Below are 21,708 nucleotides of genomic sequence, written 5' to 3' on the forward strand. Positions count from 1 at the left end.
CTGTCATAAAGGGATCCTGTAATTGCTTTTATGCTGCCCAGACCCCAGAGAGAGCATAACATGAAAAACAAACCGGGCAGAGGGAGACGTGTGCTCTCAGAGGCTCCTTTGAGTATCCCCCCCCCCCCGTCTTGCTTGAGTGACAGGTCTCTCATTTATGTAGGTTATAGGGAGAGTCACTGGCAAAGCTGAGCAGCGTGGGGAGAAGCCAGTGGCATTTAAGCGTGGGGAGAAGCCAGTGGCATTTATCCAGCAGACTCTCTTCCCTTAGTGCTAGGAGAGAAAGAAGACTGTCACAGGGCTGTACACTGAAGTCATAAGGACCCCAGAACTTAGCGTTCTATCTCCCTGTACAGCTGAGAAAACTGGCTACCAGAAGCCACCACTAGGGGGAGCTCAGTGTTTGGGACTGTATACAGCAGCCAGAGGACTCATCAGAGGCTATAAAATGCTGAGGGTGAATGTGCGGACACATGACGGTCTCCAAATACAGCAGTCGCCTGGTTCTGCATCCAGACTGAGTTTGACACTGGTGGCTGATCCAAAAATAAGGGTATGAACGGAGGGAGCGTGGCCAAAAGCTCTACCCACCCCCGACAGGCCGATGGCCGCACGACCTTCTACTTTGGCCAGCATGGTGGTACGAGGTTTTTCTGTATGTGGCCTGCTGCACCATTTGTCCCAACCCTTCTGGTTAAAAAAGCAAATATGATTGAAAAGATTGTTTTTAACCATAAAACTACCTGTCTGATGACTTATTGGAAAAATATATACAGAAAGTAAATTCTTGATGCAGATGAAGCTGAGTAAATCTGATTACTGATGTAGCCAGAGTTGGAAACCCTTTCTTTGGATCCCTATATCATGTCTTGCACCTGGAAATGCTGGATCAGAGGCAACTAGAATGTCCTGTATTTGTCCACTAAGGCCACGGCCCCACTATCGGTGTTTAGTCAGTAGCTGGTCAGTATTTTTTCTCAGGAGTGGGAGCAAAAACCAGGAGTGGGTGATGAATGTAGAATTGGTGACTTGTTTCTATTATACCTTTTCTCTGATTGTTCCTCACTTGGTTTTGGCTCCCACTCCTGAGAGAAAATACTGACCAAATACTGATAGTGGGGCCATGGCCTTAATGTGGTTTTCTGGCTTTAAAAAAAAAAATGATAGTCATCAGTATGAAATAAGTTATAATCTCCCCTGGGATCCAGCGCTGCGCTCTGATCGCCTCCACCGGACTGCTAGTGATCGCAACATGGATCCGGTAAGCAAAGAACGGATCCGTTATAAATGAAAGAAAAATGGATGATTAACAGATCTGCTTTCCGCTAGACTTCAATGTTAAAAAAAAAAAAAAACGGGTCCAGTAGAAATCAGTTATTTAAAAATGGACTCAAAAGTTGTCTCTGCAAAACTTTTTTTTTTTTTTTTACAACTGATTGCAGCGAGATCCGTTCTAACGGATCACTACTGGACGTGTGAACATAGCTGCCGCCGAACATTTATCTAAGACTATCTGTTGTGACTCCCCCATATATCGGATGAATGCTCCTCTGTCCTCTGAGAGAAGCGTTCCCAGACCCCCCCTGGCGGCTTATATCGGGGGAGAACAAAAGGATCTGTGGTTGGAAGTCCCAATACCCATAATCAGCTGAATATAGTCTAACGATTATTGGAGCCTTAAAGCGTTTCCTCTTCTTCCATCTTCAGGAGTGCACCGCTACTCTGCTTCCTCACTACCGGGGAGCGGTGCGCTCTTCATGATTGACAGTTCGGACTAGCGGCATGGTCACTGGTCACTTTCCAGTGCTGCAGCTTTGCTTCTGTAGCATGGGATAGTGCTGTGACAATGATCTGGCCGGATCTAGGTAGCTATGGAGAAGAACTTTTAAGAGAGCTTATGAGCACATGCTACTCGCCTTAGAAACCGGCCACCTCTGATAGATTGCAGAGGTGGCCGGTACACTATAGAATTAAAAATACCCTTGTTCTTCAGGATTTTTAATAAAAAATAAATTGCAAAGTTGCTCATTGTTACAAACACTGTGCGATTGTATTCCTTTTTGAAGCTGAGACAACTTCTTACAATCAGGATGCACATTATCCATTCCATGCATATATTTGGGGTGAGATCACCCGGCCATCAGGTCTCTGTGTGATCTGAATACAATGTGGTAACAAAGGATAATCAGGAGGTTGTATAACGAGAACTATGGGAAGACAGCACACTGGTTCATTGTGTGCAAATTGGAGGGAAGGAGCAGAGATCTCTGATCATAGGGTGACACTTGTATCTCCAGGTTGGGGGTGAGCGCACAGCTGGAGTCCCAAAAAGTTCAGGAAGAACTGAACAGGGAAGGAACCCCTGGAGAGACATTCCTGAAGAAAGAAGGGGAGAATCCAAGGAGAGACGAGGGCAACACCAAAGGGGCGCCGCGCAGGCAGACTTCCACTCCTGTCAGGATGAGCCCCGATCCTAGGATTGCTGAGACCCCCAGTGATCTGATCAGCGAGTTGTTCCCTATTCTATGGAAATGGAGACATGATTTTTTTTTTGGGTGGAGAAAGAAGCCTTGAATGTCTTTGTTGTTTGTATGAAACATTGCAATCATTTTCTTATTGTGAATTCATAATTTATCGATTTTACAACTTATTTCATACACTTTTGCTTGTGCGCTTTCTTCCCCACTTGAAGATATTGTTATGGTTCAGTAATTTCACGATTTGATCTTAATATTGTTAATAATAATTAACTCTTACATTTCCTGTGAACAGCAAACTGCATTAGATGAGTGTTTGTATCTTTAAAAAAAGTGGCTGCCAAGACGAAACCACATTTCCCTCCATCCATTACCTGGGAGGAGATCTCCCCTGCTTCAGCTTTTCACTCAGCAACTATGCAAAAAAGCTGCAGTTTATGTCTTACGTCGGCGCACACCTTTTAATTAACCTATTGCGTCTTAGTCCAATGTAACCAGGGTCAAGACTGGTGTAAAAGAAACAAAAAAGTCTGGATGAATCGACATCAACACGGATCGTCGACCTTCCCCCATCCGCTCCTCTGTGTAGTGCTATCGGTGAGATAACGCTGCGACTCACAAGATCTTCACAATACAAAGTCTCTGCCTTCACTTTACTCAAGACAGGAGACTCACAGCCCATAGGAATTATCAGGTAATATCCTCCCTAAAGGGGTTGTCCACCTTGGAAACTTTTTTTTTTTTAACTTGAATGCCTGTATTTAGGGCTAAAATTAATCTTTACAAATGGATATCATAGCAAATGTTGTATTGCTTGCTATAACCTATGTGTTGAACTGTGCTGCAGAATGAGTAAACTGAGAGTCAGCCTGTGAGCTCATTCCGACATCTGACAGGAGAGAGAACTCTTTTATCTGTTTTATTTTTCCATCAAAGTTGAATATGCAGGGAAATAAAGACCCCAATTCATCATTTGTGTGAGTTGTTTTTTTTTTTAAGTTACTTTCTTTTTCCTTTTTTTCATTATTTGTTGTTTTTTTGCTCCAAATGAATCAAAGTAGTACACGTGACTCATGGATTTGGCGCAAAGTCAAAAATGGTCATTTTTCTTGTCTTAAGGTGTTGTGGTGGGGAGGTGGGGGTGACTGGGGAGGAGTTGCGCCAAATTTTGCAACTTTTTAAGAAGTTGCAATTGATGAATCAGGCGCAAAACGCCTGGAATCGCTAAACTCCTCCAACAAAGCGAAGGAGAAGAAAAAAGAGGCGAACGCCTATGAAATGCACTTCAAATAGAATAATGGAGATGGCGCAAAATACACAAAAAAGGAGCAAAGGCAAAAATTAATCGGGGCCTGTAAAAGCCAAAACTGATTCCAAAAAATTTTGAGACCGAAATACATACATTCAAGTAAAATTAAAAAAAATTGTCAACCCCTGTACTACAAGTCTCAGCATATTTTCTTTGCTGTTACCTGTGAAGACTACAGCCTGGCATTCGAACGAGGCTGCAACACTACCTCCTGCCAGTAGATGTCGTTAGGCGGCGCTTCGGTTAGCTCTCACTTGGCACAAGTGAAAACTAAATGCTACTGAGCATGCGCCATAAGACTGCAATTCTATCTCCGGCCAGTAGATGTCGTTAGGCGGCGCTTCGGTTAGCACTTCTATCTGGGGTTGTGTTCTCTCTGTGGTAGCGTTGCTGTGGTGACGCTGCTCTGCTCTTCCGGGTCCTCCTGACCTCAGAATCAATGTGAGGACGGAGCGCAGCAGGTGCAGGTGTCAGGTACAGCGGAGAGTGACTACCGTCCACCATTATTACTAATGGTCGTTATTACTCACAGTATTCTGCTGTTAACCCCTGCAGCTCTGGGCACAGACTGGTTGCTGGAGGGTTATTACAGGCCTATGCTGTACCCAGCGTCTGTGTGGACAGGGAGGATTCACATGTTGTGATTTTTCTTTATTGTTTTATCCACTTTGATGCATTTTTGGGGTCTTTTGTGAATATGAGCGAATTCCCTCGAAATCCGATTTTGGTAAGATTTGCCCTGACGCGGTCACATGGGAAGGGGACACCCCCCTCCCTCCCCGACCCCAAATTCGTAATGAATGGACGATATTGCTTTCATCTTTGGGGCTGGGAAGGGGTTAAAAAATATGTGACTCCCCATGTAACTGCGTGAGACCAATCACAGGCTTCAGAGCCGGAAGAAAGGACGACCGGACAGCTGTGGTGGAGGCGGCGTAAAAACGGATGAGGAACGTAAAGGTTTCTTTTTTTTTTTTTTTTATTTAACCTTTTTCCGGCCCTAAAAAAAAAAAAAAAAAAAAAAGCTCATGTGGCCGCCATTTTTTTTTTAGATTTGTGCGAATAGAAACCTGAAATATTCAAGTTCGGGTGATTCTGAATTTTTTAGGAAATTTGTAATGAATTTAATTTGTTTCGAATCGATTAGCTCGTGTCCAGGCTTTGGCAATTTTTCTTTTATTGTTCAGTATGAACTAGGTCTTAGGAAAGTGACTGGAGAAGGACAAGGTGTGACCTTCTACTGCATCAGGGCCTTATCGTAAAAGCAGCCGCTGTACCTAAACTAGGAGATACATTGCCAAGTATGACTAAAAAAATGCTTAAAGGGTTTTCTCATATCTTCATAGATGGATATTTTCTGAACGCACTTGAAAAAGCAAGCAGTTTTACAATTTACTGCTTATTAAAATGTGCAGCAGTTCTTGAGATATTAACAATTTTCTTTTGTTTACACCTAGTTGTCTAGGACACCGACCACTGCTTTCTAGCTTGTTAGCACCGCTTGAGGTCGGCCAGATGTGGAGGTTGCAGTGTGCTGCAGTAATGCTGTCCAGCTTCAAAACAAGTGGTTATAAGCCAAATAGAAAAGAGCATGTAAGCGCTGCCTGTTCTGCTGTCTAGCAGTGGTGGTCGGTCTCCAAGGCAGTGAGCTGTCTCGGGGCTGCTGCCACTCATCAGTGCAAAGTTTGAGCTCTGGTTTGGCTGGGTAAGAGGCGTCTGACCGGGGTCCAAGGGGTAACGTGACATGCCAACTCATTAAATGGTTATTGACTTTTGAGATTGCTATTTCCAATAGGTGACACTAGAGTTCTAGTCCTCTTCCTCTCTGAAGAGACAATATGCATTTAGGAGACACTGAGACTCTTACACTTACATCACATAAGATGCACCGAGTCTCTGCCATGTGCGCCACGTAGGAGACGGTGAGGCTCTGCCCTGTGCTCGCCACGTAGGAGACGGTGAGGCTCTGCCCTGTGCTCGCCACGTAGGAGACGGTGAGGCTCTGCCCTGTGCTCGCCACGTAGGAGACGGTGAGGCTCTGCCCTGTGCGCGCCACGTAGGAGACGGTGAGGCTCTGCCCTGTGCGCGCCACGTAGGAGACGGTGAGGCGCTGCCCTGTGCGCGCCACGTAGGAGCCGGTGAGGCGCTGCCCTGTGCGCGCCACGTAGGAGAGGTTGCTGTATAATCATCACACAGGCCGGAGCACAGATCTGTGTACTACAGGTATCAGCAGCAGGCTACCAGATCTAATTGCAGCTGATCAGTGAGGGTGCTGTGTGTCTGACATATTTATCAGTATCATTAGCCCCTGGAGAGCCCCTTTAAGGAATTTCTATGTATGCAATTTCTGAACATCCTGTACACTATGGCAGCCCTATACATGCCCATATACTATATGACTAAGAACGCTGCGTTGATGTGGTCACTGATTGTTATACGTCTCTTGTTCAGATCTTGCAGGATGAAGAGGGCGCCGCTGCTTCTCCTCCTGGCCTGGCTCTCAATCTCCTTCTACTCCGGGATTTGGCTTTTCATGAGCGGATTCCTTCTGATGAGAATTGAGCTTAATAACCAGAGTCACTGCTCCTCGCCACCATCTCCTGCTCTCCACCTCCACGCTGCCCCCTGTTGGTTCCCGCAGAGATTTGATAAGGCCATTATAGTCGTCATCGATGCTCTCAAATACGACTTTGCCCAATACAACCCAGCAAACGTCAACCCGAAGCCATATGAGAACAAGCTGGTTGTGATCCACCAGCTCACCACTTCACAACCACAACATGCCAGGCTTTACCCTTTTCGGGCCGACCCTCCGACAACCACCATGCAGAGGATTAAGGGATTCACCACAGGTTCACTGCCTACGTTTGTGGATGTGGGCAGCAACTTTGCCAGTTATGCCATTCAGGAGGACAACTTGATCCATCAGATGGTGCAGAATGGTACGTGTTGTCACTGTGGGATATTTTCATTCAGAATTCTGCGCTGGTCCTCAGAGCTGAATATGGGCCATAGACAGTGTATTACCCATATTCAAAGTTGCATAGCACTTACATGGGTTGTCCACTACTTTGATATAAATGATGGCACCTTTAAAATAGGTCGGCAAAACCAGATTTGTGGTGGTCCGCAGTCTGTGACCCCCACCGATCAGCGGTGATCAGCTCTGCACACTCTTTAGAGTTATATCTTTTTTGTTCTGGAGGTTGGTGGAGGGTTGTTACTCTCTGATCCCTGTGCTTTTATCCTCTGACATGTCTTTCTGGTCTTTTCATAGACCCTCTAATTACTATTCTAAGATGTAATACACTGCTCAAAAAAATAAAGGGAACACTCAAATAACACATCCTAGATCTGAATGAATTGAATACTTTGTTCTGTACAAAGTTGAATGTGCTGACAGCAAAATCACACAAAAATCATCAATGGAAATCAAATTTATTAACCAATGGAGGCCTGGATTTGAAGTCACCCCCAAAATTAAAGTGGAAAAACACACTACAGGCTGATCCAACTTTGATGTAATGTCCTTAAAACAAGTCAAAATGAGGCTCAGTATTGTGTGTGGCCTCCACGTGCCTGTATGACCTCCCTACAACGCCTGGGCATGCCCCTGATGAGTTTGCGGACGGTCTCCTGTGGGATCTCCTCCCAGACCTGGACTAAAGCATCCGCCAACTCCTGGACAGTCTGTGGTGCAACGTGACGTTGGTGGATGGAGTGAGACATGATGTCCTAGATGTGCTCAATCGGATTCAGGTCTGGGGAACGGGCGGGCCAGTCCATAGCTTCAATGCCTTCATCTTGCAGGAACTGCTGACACACTCCAGCCACATGAGGTCTGGCATTGTCCTGCATTAGGAGGAACCCAGGGCCAACCGCACCAGCATATGGTCTCACAAGGGGTCTGAGGATCTCATCTCGGTACCTAATGGCAGTCAGGCTACCTCTGGTGAGCACATGGAGGGCTGTGCGGCCCTCCAAAGAAATGCCACCCCACACCATTACTGACCTACTGCCAAACCGGTCATGCTGAAGGATATTGCAGGCAGCAGATCGCTCTCCACGGCGTCTCCACAGACTCTGTCACGTCTGTCACATGTGCTCAGTGTGAACCTGCTTTCATCTGTGAAGAGCACAGGGCGCCAGCGGCGACTTTGCCAATCCCGGTGTTCTGTGGCAAATGCCAAGCGTCCTGCACGGTGTTCGGCTGTGAGCACAACCCCCATCTGTGGACGTCGGGCCCTCATACCACCCTCATGGAGTCGGTTTCTAACTGTTTGTGCAGACACATGCACATTTGTGGCCTGCTGGAGGTCATTTTGCAGGGCTCTGGCAGTGCTCCTCCTGTTCCTCCTTGCACAAAGGCGGAGGTAGCTGTCCCGCTGCTGGCTTGTTGCCCTCCTACGGCCCCCTCCACGTCTCCTGGTGTACTGGCCTGTCTCCTGGTAGCGCCTCCAGCCTCTGGACACTACGCTGACAGACACCTCAAACCTTCTTGCCACAGCTCGCATTGATGTGCCATCCTGGATGAGCTGCACTACCTGAGCAACTTCTGTGGGTTGTAGAGTCCGTCTCATGCTACCACGAGTGTGAAAGGTCTGTGGTCCCCACCTGCAGAACCACTCCTTTATTGAGGGTGTCTGGATAATTGCCAATAATTTCCATCTATTGTCTAATCCATTTGCACAACAGCATGCGAAATTGATTGTCAATCAGTGTTGTTTCCTAAGTGGACAGTTTGATTTCACAGAAGTTTGATTTACTTGGAGTTATATTCTGTTTAAGTGTTACCTTTATTTTTTTGAGCAGTGTATATTCTGTAAGGTATGACTATGCCGTCACTGAGATACTGCCAATGACTTACAGGAAAGAGAGTGGTGTTCATGGGAGACGACACCTGGGACGGGCTGTTCCCCAGAAGGTTCTACAAGTCTTATTTTTTCCCATCCTTCAATGTAAAGGACCTCCATACCGTGGACGACGGGATCTTACAGCATCTGTACCCAACCGGTAAGTGACTTTTCCTGACATTTAGCTCTCGGAGAGATGGGCATTGTCATGTTTTGTGATCAGATCATGGAAGGTGGAGGTCAGCTGCTCTCCTGTAGATAGGGTAAAAAAAATGTGTTTTCCATCTTGCCTTCTTCTATAGTCTGTTTTTCTTTTGCCATGTTCGTATTGTAGTCACTAGATCTGATCAGAAGAAAATATTTCAAGGGGAAATGCACCAAAAATGATCTTGTGATATATGATTGAGGTATGTTAGATGAGCTCATCATCGGATCCCATGAGTTTGGGATTGACAATGTTTAAGCATGTAAGAACTTACAAAAATGTATCACCTGTCTACAGGATGAGTCCCACCGATCGTCGGAGCAGAGAAGTAAGTCCTTTGGTTCTTCCCGAATGTGAATTAAAATCACATTTTACATTTCAAAACCCCTAGGAGCTGTGAGGAATGTATAGTCACCATTATTCTTCAGATTTTAGGAGCCATCTGTAATCATTTTGTGATTTTCAGACCTAAATTATAGCACCTGACAGCTGATACATAATGTCCGATCCATGGGCCGCAGGTGACAGCGGCTGCCGATACCAGACATATGTGTTTAACTCCGAAACACTGCTGTGTTTCATAAAAAAATATAGTTTAAAAGCCGCAGGGGACCGAGGCACACAGAAGACTAGTCAGACAGGCTGGTCCTCTGCAGCAGCTCCCGCTCGCTTCAGTTAGTAGCTGTGGGCCGCAGGGGACCGAGCCGCTTAGGACACTAGTCAGACAGGCTGGTCCTATGCAGCGCCCCCTTAGGAAAAATCAGCATTACAGAGCACCTGAGAAATAATTTGATGGTCCATGTAACGCACGGACCCCCTGTGTCCTCCACAACAATAACCCGTGTGTGAAGCGGTTCTTCGCAGTAAATTGTTGAACACCCCTATAATGGAGGACGTATTCTTTAAACAAGATACCTTGTGATTTGTCTGAACAGTGGATGGAGGAGACTGGGATGTAATCATTGCCCATTTTCTTGGCGTTGATCATTGCGGGCACAAGCATGGTCCGGACCATCCAGAGACTGCCAAAAAACTGATGCAGATGAATCAAGTCATCACGTGAGAGCAACTATTTGTTTTACTACTTGTGTTACATTTCAGTTAAACTGTTGTTGTTGATATTCTAAGACCGTCACCGACCCCGGATCCAGTGTTTGGTTCTGTCACCATCATTGATATCCTAAGACCTTTCCCAGCCCCGGATCCAATGTTTGGTTCTGTCACCGACATTGATATCCTAAGACCTTCCCCGGCCCCGGATCCAATGTTTGGTTCTGTCACCATCATTGATATCCTAAGACCTTCCCCGACCCCGGATCCAATGTTTGGTTCTGTCACCATCATTGATATCCTAAGACCTTCACCGGCCCCGGATCCAATGTTTGGTTCTGTCATTAACATTGATATCCTAAGACCTTCACCGGCACCGGATCCAATGTTTGGTTCTGTCACCATCATTGATATCCTAAGACCTTCACCGGCCCCGGATCCAATGTTTGGTTCTGTCATTAACATTGATATCCTAAGACCTTCACCGGCACCGGATCCAATGTTTGGTTTTGTCACCATCATTGATATCCTAAGACCTTCACCTGCCCCGGATCCAATGTTTGGTTCTGTCATTAACATTGATATCCTAAGACCTTCACCGGCACCGGATCCAATGTTTGGTTCTGTCATTAACATTGATATCCTAAGACCTTCACCGGCACCGGATCCAATGATTGGTTCTGTCATTAACATTGATATCCTAAGACCTTCACCGGCACCGGATCCAATGTTTGGTTCTGTCATTAACATTGATATCCTAAGACCTTCACCGGCACCGGATCCAATGTTTGGTTTTGTCACCATCATTGATATCCTAAGACCTTCACCGGCACCGGATCCAATGTTTGGTTCTGTCATTAACATTGATATCCTAAGACCTTCACCGGCACCGGATCCAATGTTTGGTTCTGTCACCATCATTGATATCCTAAGACCTTCCTCGGATCCAATGCTTGGTTTTGTCATTGACATTGATATCCTAAGACCGGCACCGGATCCATTGTTTGGTTCTGTCATTAACATTGATATCCTAAGACCTTCACCGGCACCGGATCCAATGTTTGGTTCTGTCACCATCATTGATATCCTAAGACCTTCCTCGGATCCAATGCTTGGTTTTGTCATTGACATTGATATCCTAAGACCGGCACCGGATCCATTGTTTGGTTCTGTCATTAACATTGATATCCTAAGACCTTCACCAGCACCAGATCCAATGTTTTGGTTCTGTCATTGACATTGATATCTTAGGACCTTCACCGGCACCGGATCCAATGTTTGGTTCTGTCACCAACAATAAAGGTTGCAGATGTTCTAAGTATCAAGTAAAAGAAGTTGTCTTGTTGCACAGGTCACTCATAGACCATCTGGATGACAAGACGCTGCTGGTGGTGGCCGGAGACCATGGGATGACGGACACCGGAGACCATGGAGGAGACAGTGAGAAGGAAGTGACAGCAGCTCTCTTCTTATACAGCAAGGCCCCTCTGTTTGGTGACCAGCTACACACGGTATTACTTTAGGGGCTGCTGGCCAGGAGAGGGTTAACACTACCTGTGACTGATAATGAGTAATCACTCCCCATCGGGAGACAACGTGCTAAGAGTATTTTTCTTTTTTAAGGACCCTGCAGCAGTTCCTCAGGTGAACCTGGTGCCGAGCCTGTCTCTGCTCCTCGGTCTTGCCATCCCATATAGTAACCTGGGAGCTGTTATTGACGACCTCTTTGGGTTCCCTGAAGATAAGTTATCAAAGACCAGCGCTTACCACCTCAATGCCCAGCAGGTACGTTTATTCTATGAGTATATTCCTATAGTGTGTATGTTTCTCTACCCTTTTTTTTTTTTTTTTTATACAATAGTAGCACTTAAATGCCGTAACTAAGACTAAATCCTGAAAAAAATATTATGGAAAACCAAAAAGCATTCAAGACTGCAGCAGAATCGTATAGCCTTAGAGCAGTTGTCTGAAGCATGTGGTTGCGGCTCTTCAGCTGCCATAGGATGTCCTGACTCCCTTAAACCACAGTCACACTGTGCTCAGCTTGAGCTTTTATCACACCATTCAATGAGCGCTTCCGTTGCATTTGCTACATGAATCTGTAGACCCTTATGGGCCCGGCAGATATAGAAAGTGTTCAGGCTGGCTACATCTTCATTTTAAGCCCGGGCAAGTTACAGTCTCTGAGTTTTGCTCTGTTGCACCCTGCATTAATGCATCTGCTAACAAGTGGCTTTACTCATCACAAATCCATTTATGGCAGAAAACCCGCATGCTGGCTAGTCCCTGATGGCTTGTACTTTCCTTCTGATGGCTACTTGTTGTGTTAAGTATCCTTGGTTTTCTTTCTCTTATAGGTGGCTCGCTACTTGGACTCCTATTCTCGAGCTGCGGGGGACCTGCCCGCTGAGAAGCTGCGAGCTTTGGTCAATCTGTTTTCCTCGTTGACGGCAGAGTATGAGCAGCTTCTGTCACGGCGGGATCAGCTGCCTGAGGAAGAGCTGGACGCTCATCTGCAGAAGACTATGCTCGGGCTCCACGACTACCTGACCCAAGCCAGGAGTGTCTGCATGGAGTCGTGGGCTCGCTTCCACCCTCTGCATATGCTCGCGGGCTGCGTCATCCTGCTCGTCTCCTGCTTCCTCTGTTACATTATCGCTGAGGCCGGGGCAGCCATGACTTTGCCTTGCAAGTATTTACTAGGATATCCTCTTCTCTTTTCTTTAGTGGTTACTGCCGTACTGGGCCTGGCAGCATGGATGTCCGTGGTGGCACTGGATCTAGTAACTCTTTGTGCTGCAGCCACCCTGGTCTCCCAGATCACTTTTTACTTCATCTTTCAGAGAAAGAAGTGTTCACAGATAAGATGGAGGACTCGTCCGTTTTACCTCTTAATGTCCGGCCCCTGCGTTGTGCTTTTTTTCCGCTGCTGTTCCTTGTTTTCGGACAGTTACGTGGTGGCGGAAGGTAACGTGGCCCCTTTCCTTCTCACGTCTTTGCTCTCGGTGACAGTGGTGAAGCTACATTGGGATGGCAAACTAATGCTGCCTACATTTACCCCCCTCGGAAGCGAGTCTTTGAAAGCTTCTCTGACCCCTGCTTACAGGAAGGACGGCACCAGACTTATGTGGCTACTGGCAGCACTGGGGATTTGTGTCCGTCTGTCTGGACTCTTCCATAATTGCCGGGAGGAGACTCCAGATTGCCAGCCTTCCTCCTTCCTGTCCCCTCTCTCTAGCGTTCAGGACCCTCAGATGAAGAACTTCTGCTATGTTTGCTGCGTCTTGTGTCTTGGCTTCATGGTCTTCCTTATCAGAAAGTGGCTGCAACATTATGGGAACCTGAACAGCTCCTCTCCTCTGGTGCTGTTTGTCCGCTTGGGCCTTTCTCTTATCGTTTTAGGAATCGTTTGCTACTGGGCCCTGAGCGCAGGGACAGAAGATAGCCTGGCAAAGCTGCGGGAGCTCACACAGCTCGCTCTTGTGGCCTGTCCCAGAGCTATCTATGCCATGGCCGGGCTGGGCTTCCTCCTGGTTTTCTGGAGCCCTATGACTGTCTATATGAAAAGCCGGGCCTCTGATGACGACAGCACAGTAACTACTTACCGTGGAGCCCCCGGCTCTGCAGCCGAACTGCAGCACGTAATCCCTCAGATCTACAGGAAAATGCAGCGCACTCTGAAGAGCCGCCTCCAGCACGGCGGCGAGGGAGAGGATAGGAAGAGTAGAACGGCGGTCGAGGCCTACGGTCTGGGCAGCGTGTACTCCGCCAGCATGGTGATCACCATCTCTATCCTGACTCTGGTCCTGATATTGCTGCATAGCGAGATGCTGACCCCAGCCTTCCTGCTGCTCTTATTAGAAGCCTTCGTTATCTTGCACATCCATGGACATGTCGCCAATCTTTACAGTGAAGGTGTTGGTAAGTAGACATATGTTTCAGAATTGTGGCTGCTGAATAGGGATTGTCCAGCTGAAAACAATTCTCTTTTTATATATGATTATTAACACAATCGAGCGCTCCCAGCATCCGCAAGTAACGGGCATGGCCGACTGGCTCATTTCAGTAGCTGAGACTTCTCTTACGTCCCATGGATAACCAGAGAAGGGGGTGTCGTAGCTCTTGAAGTGAGCAGACAGTCTTCTTAGGTGCTGACATAGTTTCCTATCTCCTGTATTAAACCTTCCACTTGTCTTTCACACTCTTGAGCACTCATTTCAATAGCTTAGCCAGCTCACTTCTCTGTAGCATCTGATAAATAAAGAAAACACTACCAGAAAGAAAATATATCAAGCGGGGCCCAATTAGCTATCAAACCAGCATAGAAATGAACCCCTAAAATATAACTTTTATTAAATTGCCACTTAAAACACACAGTTGCAAAAAACACTCTCAAAATAAATGAAAATAGAGATGTGCCTATACATGGAATTATCAGGCCCCCATAAACTCCAAGAGGTAAGATACCAAAATAACTAATTGTCCCTATTATTCCCTAATTTGAACTTGCCTACCCTTGGAGGTTGGCACCCTAAATGTATTCAATATAGTGTCCCCGCTCATTAATGCTCTTTGTAGATCCCCACTGTGACCTAAGAACTAGTTGGGGTCTGAGGTGGGATGCAGGGGTCTACTTCATTCCTATCCGTAGCTGCCAGTTCCTTCTTGCTGATTGCCCGGTATCATAGTTTATGGAATATATCAATGATTGGACTTTTTATGCTGTTTTCTTTCTGCAGAATTATTTAGTGTCCCATGGTATGCGGTCCTGGCGTGGTCCTTGGCCGCCTGCCAGAACTTCTACTCCACTGGTCACCAACCAGTGTTCCCTGCCATCCACTGGAACTCTGCTTTCGTAGGAATTCAGGACGGACACACGAATAATATCATCCCGGCCCTGATGGTAGTAGCGAACACCTTCTCCGCCAACATCCTGTTCTCAGGTAACCATCTATTCTGCATTATACACCAGCAGACATTGGGTTCCTGGCGCCTCATAGAGGATGCAGATTATAAGGATCACACGGGGTAAATGTTTGTTTAATGGTTTTAATTAAACTCTATTTCTCTCTCCTGAGGAAGCCGGATCATGTCTGTTACTACTTTGGCCATTTCTGTGTGAAGCCCCCGCTGCCCGAAGAAAGAAAGGTAAAAAGGAGAGCCGAGAGGGGGAGACTGAAGACGATGAAATGCCCATGATGGAGATGAGGCTTCGGGAGGATCCAGACAGGTTCTCTGTAGCTCTGCTGCAGCTTGGGACCAAGTATCTCTTTATTCAAGGAGTGCAGGTACCTGATTCATGAGGCTACATTTATCTGCACATAATAAAGAAAACCTTCAGTCCACTGACTTAATCCCATGCGCCCGTGACGTGATTGCGGGGAGCTGATGGGCCACTATGACAGCCAGGTTTTCTGTTGATGACCCCCATACCTGCTGTCATGGAGCTCTGTTGAAACCCTGCATGCGGCCGGGCTTCAAAGGAGACTGTGATTTTTATTATATACTGCACTACTGCTGTATGTAGTAGAAGCGATCAGACCATCGCAGGTTCAAGTTCCCTAAGGGGACTAATAAATACGGTAAAAAAAAAAACATAAAAAAATCGAATCGCCCTGATTCATGATATTAAAAAATATTTCCACATCCAAAAAAGTCTGATCTATCCAAATATAAAATGAATTATACCGATTGTTAAACACCATAAGGCTATGTTCACACTAGGCGTTTTTTCAGCTTTTTTATGCAAATTTTCCGGTGCATTTAACAGTACCAGCAAAGTCTGAGATTTCAGAAATGTCATGCACGCACATTGTTTTTTGTGTCATCAGTATTTTGTGCTTTGCATGGTTTTTGCACAATAGAGCATGTCACTTCTTTCAGCGATTTTTCTGCATTTTTCACCCATTGAAAGTAATGGGTGGTGAAAACAATGCCTAGTGTGAACATAGCTATCAGGTTTTGCTGCGTTTTTAGTGAAAAAAGTACCGCAGTATGTGAAACTCATTTATTTTTTGTTATTTTACCGTTTTGTTTTGGTCACCTGAGATGGCAGTGTTTGGATTAGAACAGTTTTATTAAATTAGTGATGTGTACAATGGAAACATTGGCTGAACTAGGTGTGAGATTGAACAATACCTGTGGCCCAGGGAGGTGTGAGATGGAACAATCCCAGAGCAACTGAATGGCAGACCATAGTGTGAAAATAAATATTGTCTTACAAACTCAATGCACTGCCAGTGTCTTAGGTAAACTATTCCTGAATAATTCACCTCCCCACACTGTTACATTTGTAATTCTCATTAATATGGTTTTCATATGTCTTGCATTGGTGACCTGTGTTCATGCTTCTGTGGTGGAAGCAAAGCTGAACTTTGGGATCCCAAAAAACGAACCAAAATCTGCGGTTTTGATGCCGCTTCTTTCCTGCCAAAGATCAGGTTTTGCTGCAGGAAAAATACAGAGTGTGAACATAGCCATAAAGAAGAAAAATTGAAACTCCAAAATTGCGTGTGACCGCAACGCCGTAAAAATCAATCAAATGTTATTTCTCTCCTCAAACGGCATCAATAAAAACATTGGCTTTGCCTTGCCAAAAATAAGCCCTCGCCTTCTCCATCGGCCAAGGAATGAAAATGTTATGGGTCTCGAAAAAAGGCAACGACACAATCAAAAACATTTTTTTTTTTTCTTTTTACAATTTTCCGATTCTTTTTTTTAATATTGCCCTAACCGTACTGATGTAGAGACTCATGATGTCAGGTCATTTTTATCACACAATGTACGCTCTCAGATGTCTGTTGACAGAAAAAAACAACAACAAAAAACGGGAATTGGCCATGTTTGGAAGGGGGTTTAATTGTTTGTTTTTAAACATTCTTGATCTTTTTTTCCTATCACTATATAAAAAAATAAAAGACTTCAGCAGCCTCTGTAAGAGCTAAGATGTGTGCAGTCATTGAATACATGAATTGTGGACGGCATTAGCTGCAATTGCCTGACACAAGCGCTACTGAATTGTATTGGAAGTAAAAAAAAACAAACAGGTTCTCATCAGAGCTAAGATCATTGTGAAAGGAGGGGGAGGAGGTGAGCTGTGATATTGCCTCTTGTGAATGGTGGATCCCATGCTATCTACTGTATAAAGAAGCCTTACCCGTCCCTGTGATACTGCCTGTGATGATAACGAGACTGCTGAAAAGTCTTCTGTACAGAACAGGAAATGTGAGCCTAGTATAAGACCTAGTGGCCAGTGTTAAAATTTCAAGCGTTCTGGATTTTTATTTTTAAATGTAGCTAGTGATAGGAGAGTTGAAAAGAACCATCAAAAATCTGTAAAAATAAAAAAAAATGCATTTAACATACAAACATGTTTTAATCAAAAGGTCGTTTTCTGATAACATTGCCTTTAATTCTAATGCGATGTGTCTTCTGTGATTTACCAGCTGCTGTCTTGCGTTTGTGCTGCCATGATACTCCGTCGCCATCTAATGGTCTGGAAAGTATTTGCACCAAAGTAAGTGCAAATTATCTGCTGTTATATAACCCCAATATGATTTAAAGAGAATTTTGCTATAGATTGAAAGCAGCAGATGTAGTGCTATGACTGCTGAGGTGTGTATAACCCCACCCACACCACTGATTGTACACAGAAAGCTGCCAAACTGCCAATCAGTGGTGGGGGCGGGGTTACACGCATGAGCTGGACTGGCCTGCATGAGTCACCTAGTCCTGCAGTGATAATCTCCTGCTGATAAAATACTGATTGTATTGAAACTACAGCAAACTGCTGAGCAAGTGGCACATCCCTGGCTTCCAGCCTTACATTATGAACCTCTCAAATTAAATGATAGATTGCCTTTAAAGATTTTACGTATAACTGTTCTTTTTTTTTATAAGGACAAAAATATATTAAAATGAATTCTTATGATTTATCTTATTTTTGCCAAGATTTCAGCAGACTACACAGTGTGATGGTGCTGAGTAATAGTCTGCAGTGTATTTGTCTATTTTAGCACCATTGATACACTGAAAATATGGATACAGTATCGGTACATGTACATGGATCTAGTCCTCCAGAGCTGCATTCACTATTCTGCCTGCTGCTGTTTTGAATTAGTACCCCACTGTTCTGACAACATCTTAGAAAGCCGGCAATCGGAGGCGGGCAGGATGCGGCAGAGCTTAGGTTACCAGTAGATGCCAGACAGCCACCACCGTCACATCGTGTCTCTTTGTCTCCCCCAGGTTCCTGTTTGAAAGTTTGGGCTTTGTAGTCAGCAGCCTCTTCCTCCTCTTTGGAATTGCACTGGTCTTGAGGGTTGACTGTGCGGTCAGTAACTGGTTCAAGAACCTGATTGTGCAGCAGAACAGGTAGCGCTGGAGAAGATGGAGACGGTCGAGGTGTCGTCAGACTGCCGGAGACCAGAATTCACTCAGTGCCTCGAAGGACGTTTGTACTCGCACAGCTCAGGATGTCGACTTCTTTGACAACGGGGGTCCGGATGAAGTTGCACTACTAAATTACTTTTGTTTTTATCCTTTTGGAAGCTAAGGCCATCATATCCAGACATCAGTATGGAGGTGCTGTAGTAACATCCGGGCATTTTGCACAATGGTTACAGGGAACCTCGCCATGGCCCCGGCATCCTGGGTAACGGTACAACCAATGTGACCTGACCCTATAAAGAACTTGCTGAACAGTACAGGTAGGGGGGGAAGCTTATCTTGGACCTTCATGCTGCCGCTTCAGTGATGGAAGAATATTGCCAAGGATTTTAGAAATTTAGGGGATTAAAAAATATGTTTGTCTTTTGATAATTTGTTATTGGCCCTTTGTCCACATATATCCTTGTATATATAGTACATCTCAACAGCCATTTGCCAAACTAAGGGCTTATAAATCAGTCTGAGATCAGACCGCAATGCATGGACTGGCCGGTGGCTCTCCTCACCTGAGCGTGACAGCTTCATATATTTCTATACAGCTGTCATGCTCTGGTCCGGGAGAGCTGCCGGCCAGTCCATGCATTGTGGTCCTATCTTGGTCTGATTTATATGGCCGTCTGACTGCGCCCTTAGGGTCGGCTTTTTAGCCCTAATATTTGTGTTTCCTTGGTGTCACTGATCACTTGTGTTATTTAGTTAAGCTGGGAAGGTCAGCGTGAAACAAACTTCTGGTGCCGCTTATCTTCCATACAATCTGATGGGAACAATCCAGTCATCCTCCCTTCACAGCAGCTCTTTAGTAGGACATCTGACTCGAAACCAAAAAAAGAACACAACACAAATTACCAAACGAAGTAAAAAAAAAATATGCACTTTATTAATTTTATTGACAGGCTTTGTTATAATGGAGCACGCTATTTTTATTTGCTCACATCAGAAGTTGACGGATTTCTTTTTATTCAGCATTTTTAGCTCCCGCATCCTCTTTACACTGATATAAAGCAGCGGTCTCGTCAGACACCGACTTATATCCCATTTCACATTTTACCCACCATCGCCACACACCCCAAACATGTAATCTTAACTTTTTCTTTTTTTTTAGGTCAATCCACACTCTTGGAAAATCTGTCCACTGTGCGTTTAAAGATACGATAAAACTGCTTTTTTGGTGTGTTTTTTTTTTTTTATTCATATAGGTTTCTTTGGGGATCTTGAAAAACAAATGCATGTAAAGGCCACCATTGCATTTTTAAGGATTTATTCACCAATTGAACAACCCCTTCTTAAAGGGAACCTAACAGCTGCTACATGCTGTGCCCGATCCTTGGGCAGCATGTGTTTCACAGTCATACAGAGCTGAAATCATACAGCTAGTGTCTGATACATCTGCTCAGTGGTTTGGGCAGCAAGTATCAGCTGTCAGGTTCCCTTTAAATGGAGCAATGCCCCACATAAAATAAAGACAGGCGTTGTTCCAGTGATATCGACACTGTGATTGTCACGTGAGCGCTGCAGCCCATCGACGACCACATAGGCAAGTCTAATGAAAAGTGGCAAAAACGTTAAAGCAAATATTTAACCTATATATGTTTAAATCCTCATTTTTTTTATAGACCTAAATAGCAAAACATGGAGAATTAACCCGCATACTAATATAAAATTATTTATTCCATAAGGCGAACGTCAGGACAAAAAAAAAAGTTAAAACTTCAGAATTGCAGTTTTTCCCCTACAAAAAAAATGCAAAAAAAAAAGCGATCAAAGCATCATGGTATACAAATCTACAATCTATTTTTTTAAAAAAGTTCCCCCTTTTTATTTTATTTTTTTTTAAATTGTTAAAGACTGTATAGGTTTCATATCTCTGCAATCGTACTGATCTGGAGAATCGTGTTACCAGGTCAAAAAGAAAGTGGTGGAATATAATGAAATGAATGGGATCCTTTCAAAACTGCCCTCTGTCTGTTCGGCATGTTACACGTGCCGCGGTCCTGAGGGCGGCATTGACGTCTGGTGCGGCATCACTCGGGCACAGAGGTGTGCTGGTCGTGTTAGTGGGCATATATATGGCAATATATAGCATAGCAACTCTACTGGGATGTGATGGGACAACGGGAGAATAAGACCGGCTGCTTCCCGCCAGGATAGCGACACCCAAGGTGACTTCTGCCAAAAAGCACAAGAGCAGCCGCCATCACAGCCGCAGAGAACATCTGTATTTCCCTTCAGTCTGCTTTATTTAGCTTCGCGCGTTCACCCTTATTTTGCCTCTGTGGGGCGGTGTCATACACCATCCTGATGTGGGTAATGTGAATGTTACCTCTGCAATCACCGATGATGCACTATGACATGGTCGCCTTGTCGTATGATGTGGGTCCTTTCTTGCTGCGAATGCCTCATACTGTGAAATCCATTTTAATCCTGTTTGTCAAAGAATTTAATAAAGCATATACTTTTTAACTGTGTGTGTTTTGTCGTCAATGTGCCAATTTGTTCTGTTTTTTTTTTCCTTTGCTAGTGCCAGCCAGATCCCTTTATATGTCCACATAGCGGACCACCCAATATTAGCGCTATACCACATGGTTGATCTGATCATCAAATATTTAATGTACATCGGCAGGTACCGTATATGTCCTAATTTATGACATAAATACTAGTTGGGTCAAGCTGAGGCGTAGCTAAGGGTTCGGCCAAACTTCTTAGTGGCCCCTAACCAGGTAGCCATGTTTACAACTATGGTGTCGCACCCAAAGGGCTCGTGCAGACGACCATATTTTAAGACCGTGTGCGATCGAACAAAACACTCAGTTCAGTGTTATTCAGTGAGGCCGTGCATGTGTCCAGGTGTTTCAACGAAAAAAAAAATTGCAGAAGATTTGCCTTTGTAAATTGGATCTCACTCGGCCATTCAAGTCTACAGATCCGTGAAAAAATTGGACCGCACTCATATGGCAGCCTAGTGCAGTCCGGACTGACAGAATGGAGAAGGTGGAGAATTTTTGTTTTCATTATTCTCCATATCTGAGAAAATGGATCCCACTCTGATCAAACTTGAATCGGAGTCTGATTAGCGTAATCGCACCGATTTTCTTGGATGCAGAACATACCGTCGTGTGGCTCAAAGCTACAACTCATCTCGCAAACCAAGAAGTCCTTGTACGGCTACGTCATATAGATAGATAAAAGTTATGACTCCTAGAAGAGAAATGGAAGAAACTAAAGCGGCGCAAGAATGAAAATCAGCTGCGGTGAAAAGGGGGTTAAGTCTTGCAGGCTTTGAAGGTGCCTCCTCCAGGATCAGACCTGGTTTCTCCAGAACTCATGCTAGATTGGATTGAGAGCTCAGCATTTGGAGACAAGTCGTCA

At 45.0% G+C, this 21,708-nt stretch overlaps 1 protein-coding gene across 2 annotated transcripts; it reads left to right on the forward strand.

The window, feature by feature from the left end:
• Positions 1-4,143: 4,143 nt before the first annotated feature.
• Positions 4,144-20,785, forward strand: PIGO (phosphatidylinositol glycan anchor biosynthesis class O). Of its 2 annotated transcripts, XM_073680374.1 has the most exons (11): positions 4,144-4,260; positions 6,238-6,728; positions 8,656-8,799; positions 9,780-9,903; positions 11,246-11,405; positions 11,518-11,679; positions 12,252-13,815; positions 14,634-14,837; positions 14,977-15,182; positions 17,340-17,410; positions 18,142-20,785. In XM_073680374.1, exons 2-11 carry the CDS (start codon positions 6,248-6,250, stop codon positions 18,269-18,271), a joined length of 3,246 nt encoding a protein of 1,081 aa, XP_073536475.1. In that variant the 5' UTR covers positions 4,144-4,260; positions 6,238-6,247; the 3' UTR covers positions 18,272-20,785. The 2 variants fall into 2 exon arrangements, with proteins under 2 accessions (XP_073536475.1, XP_073536476.1); XM_073680375.1 differs by lacking the exons at positions 17,340-17,410; positions 18,142-20,785 and having other exon boundaries at positions 14,973-15,157.
• The last annotated feature ends 923 nt before the right edge of the window (positions 20,786-21,708 follow it).

This window comes from Phyllobates terribilis, unplaced genomic scaffold, assembly GCF_046119375.1.
Source record: "Phyllobates terribilis strain yellow unplaced genomic scaffold, ASM4611937v1 Scaffold_1__5_contigs__length_1240528914, whole genome shotgun sequence".
Taxonomy (NCBI): Eukaryota; Metazoa; Chordata; class Amphibia; order Anura; family Dendrobatidae; genus Phyllobates; species Phyllobates terribilis.

Excerpts from the sequence above, each read along its gene's own strand:
- PIGO (XM_073680374.1), top strand. The coding sequence starts at position 6,248 with ATGAAGAGGGCGCCGCTGCTTCTCCTCCTGGCCTGGCTCTCAATCTCC. Across the intron at positions 15,183-17,339 it reads TCTTTATTCAAGGAGTGCAG|CTGCTGTCTTGCGTTTGTGC; the intron begins GTACCTGATTCA and ends GTGATTTACCAG. Across the intron at positions 17,411-18,141 it reads TGGAAAGTATTTGCACCAAA|GTTCCTGTTTGAAAGTTTGG; the intron begins GTAAGTGCAAAT and ends TGTCTCCCCCAG.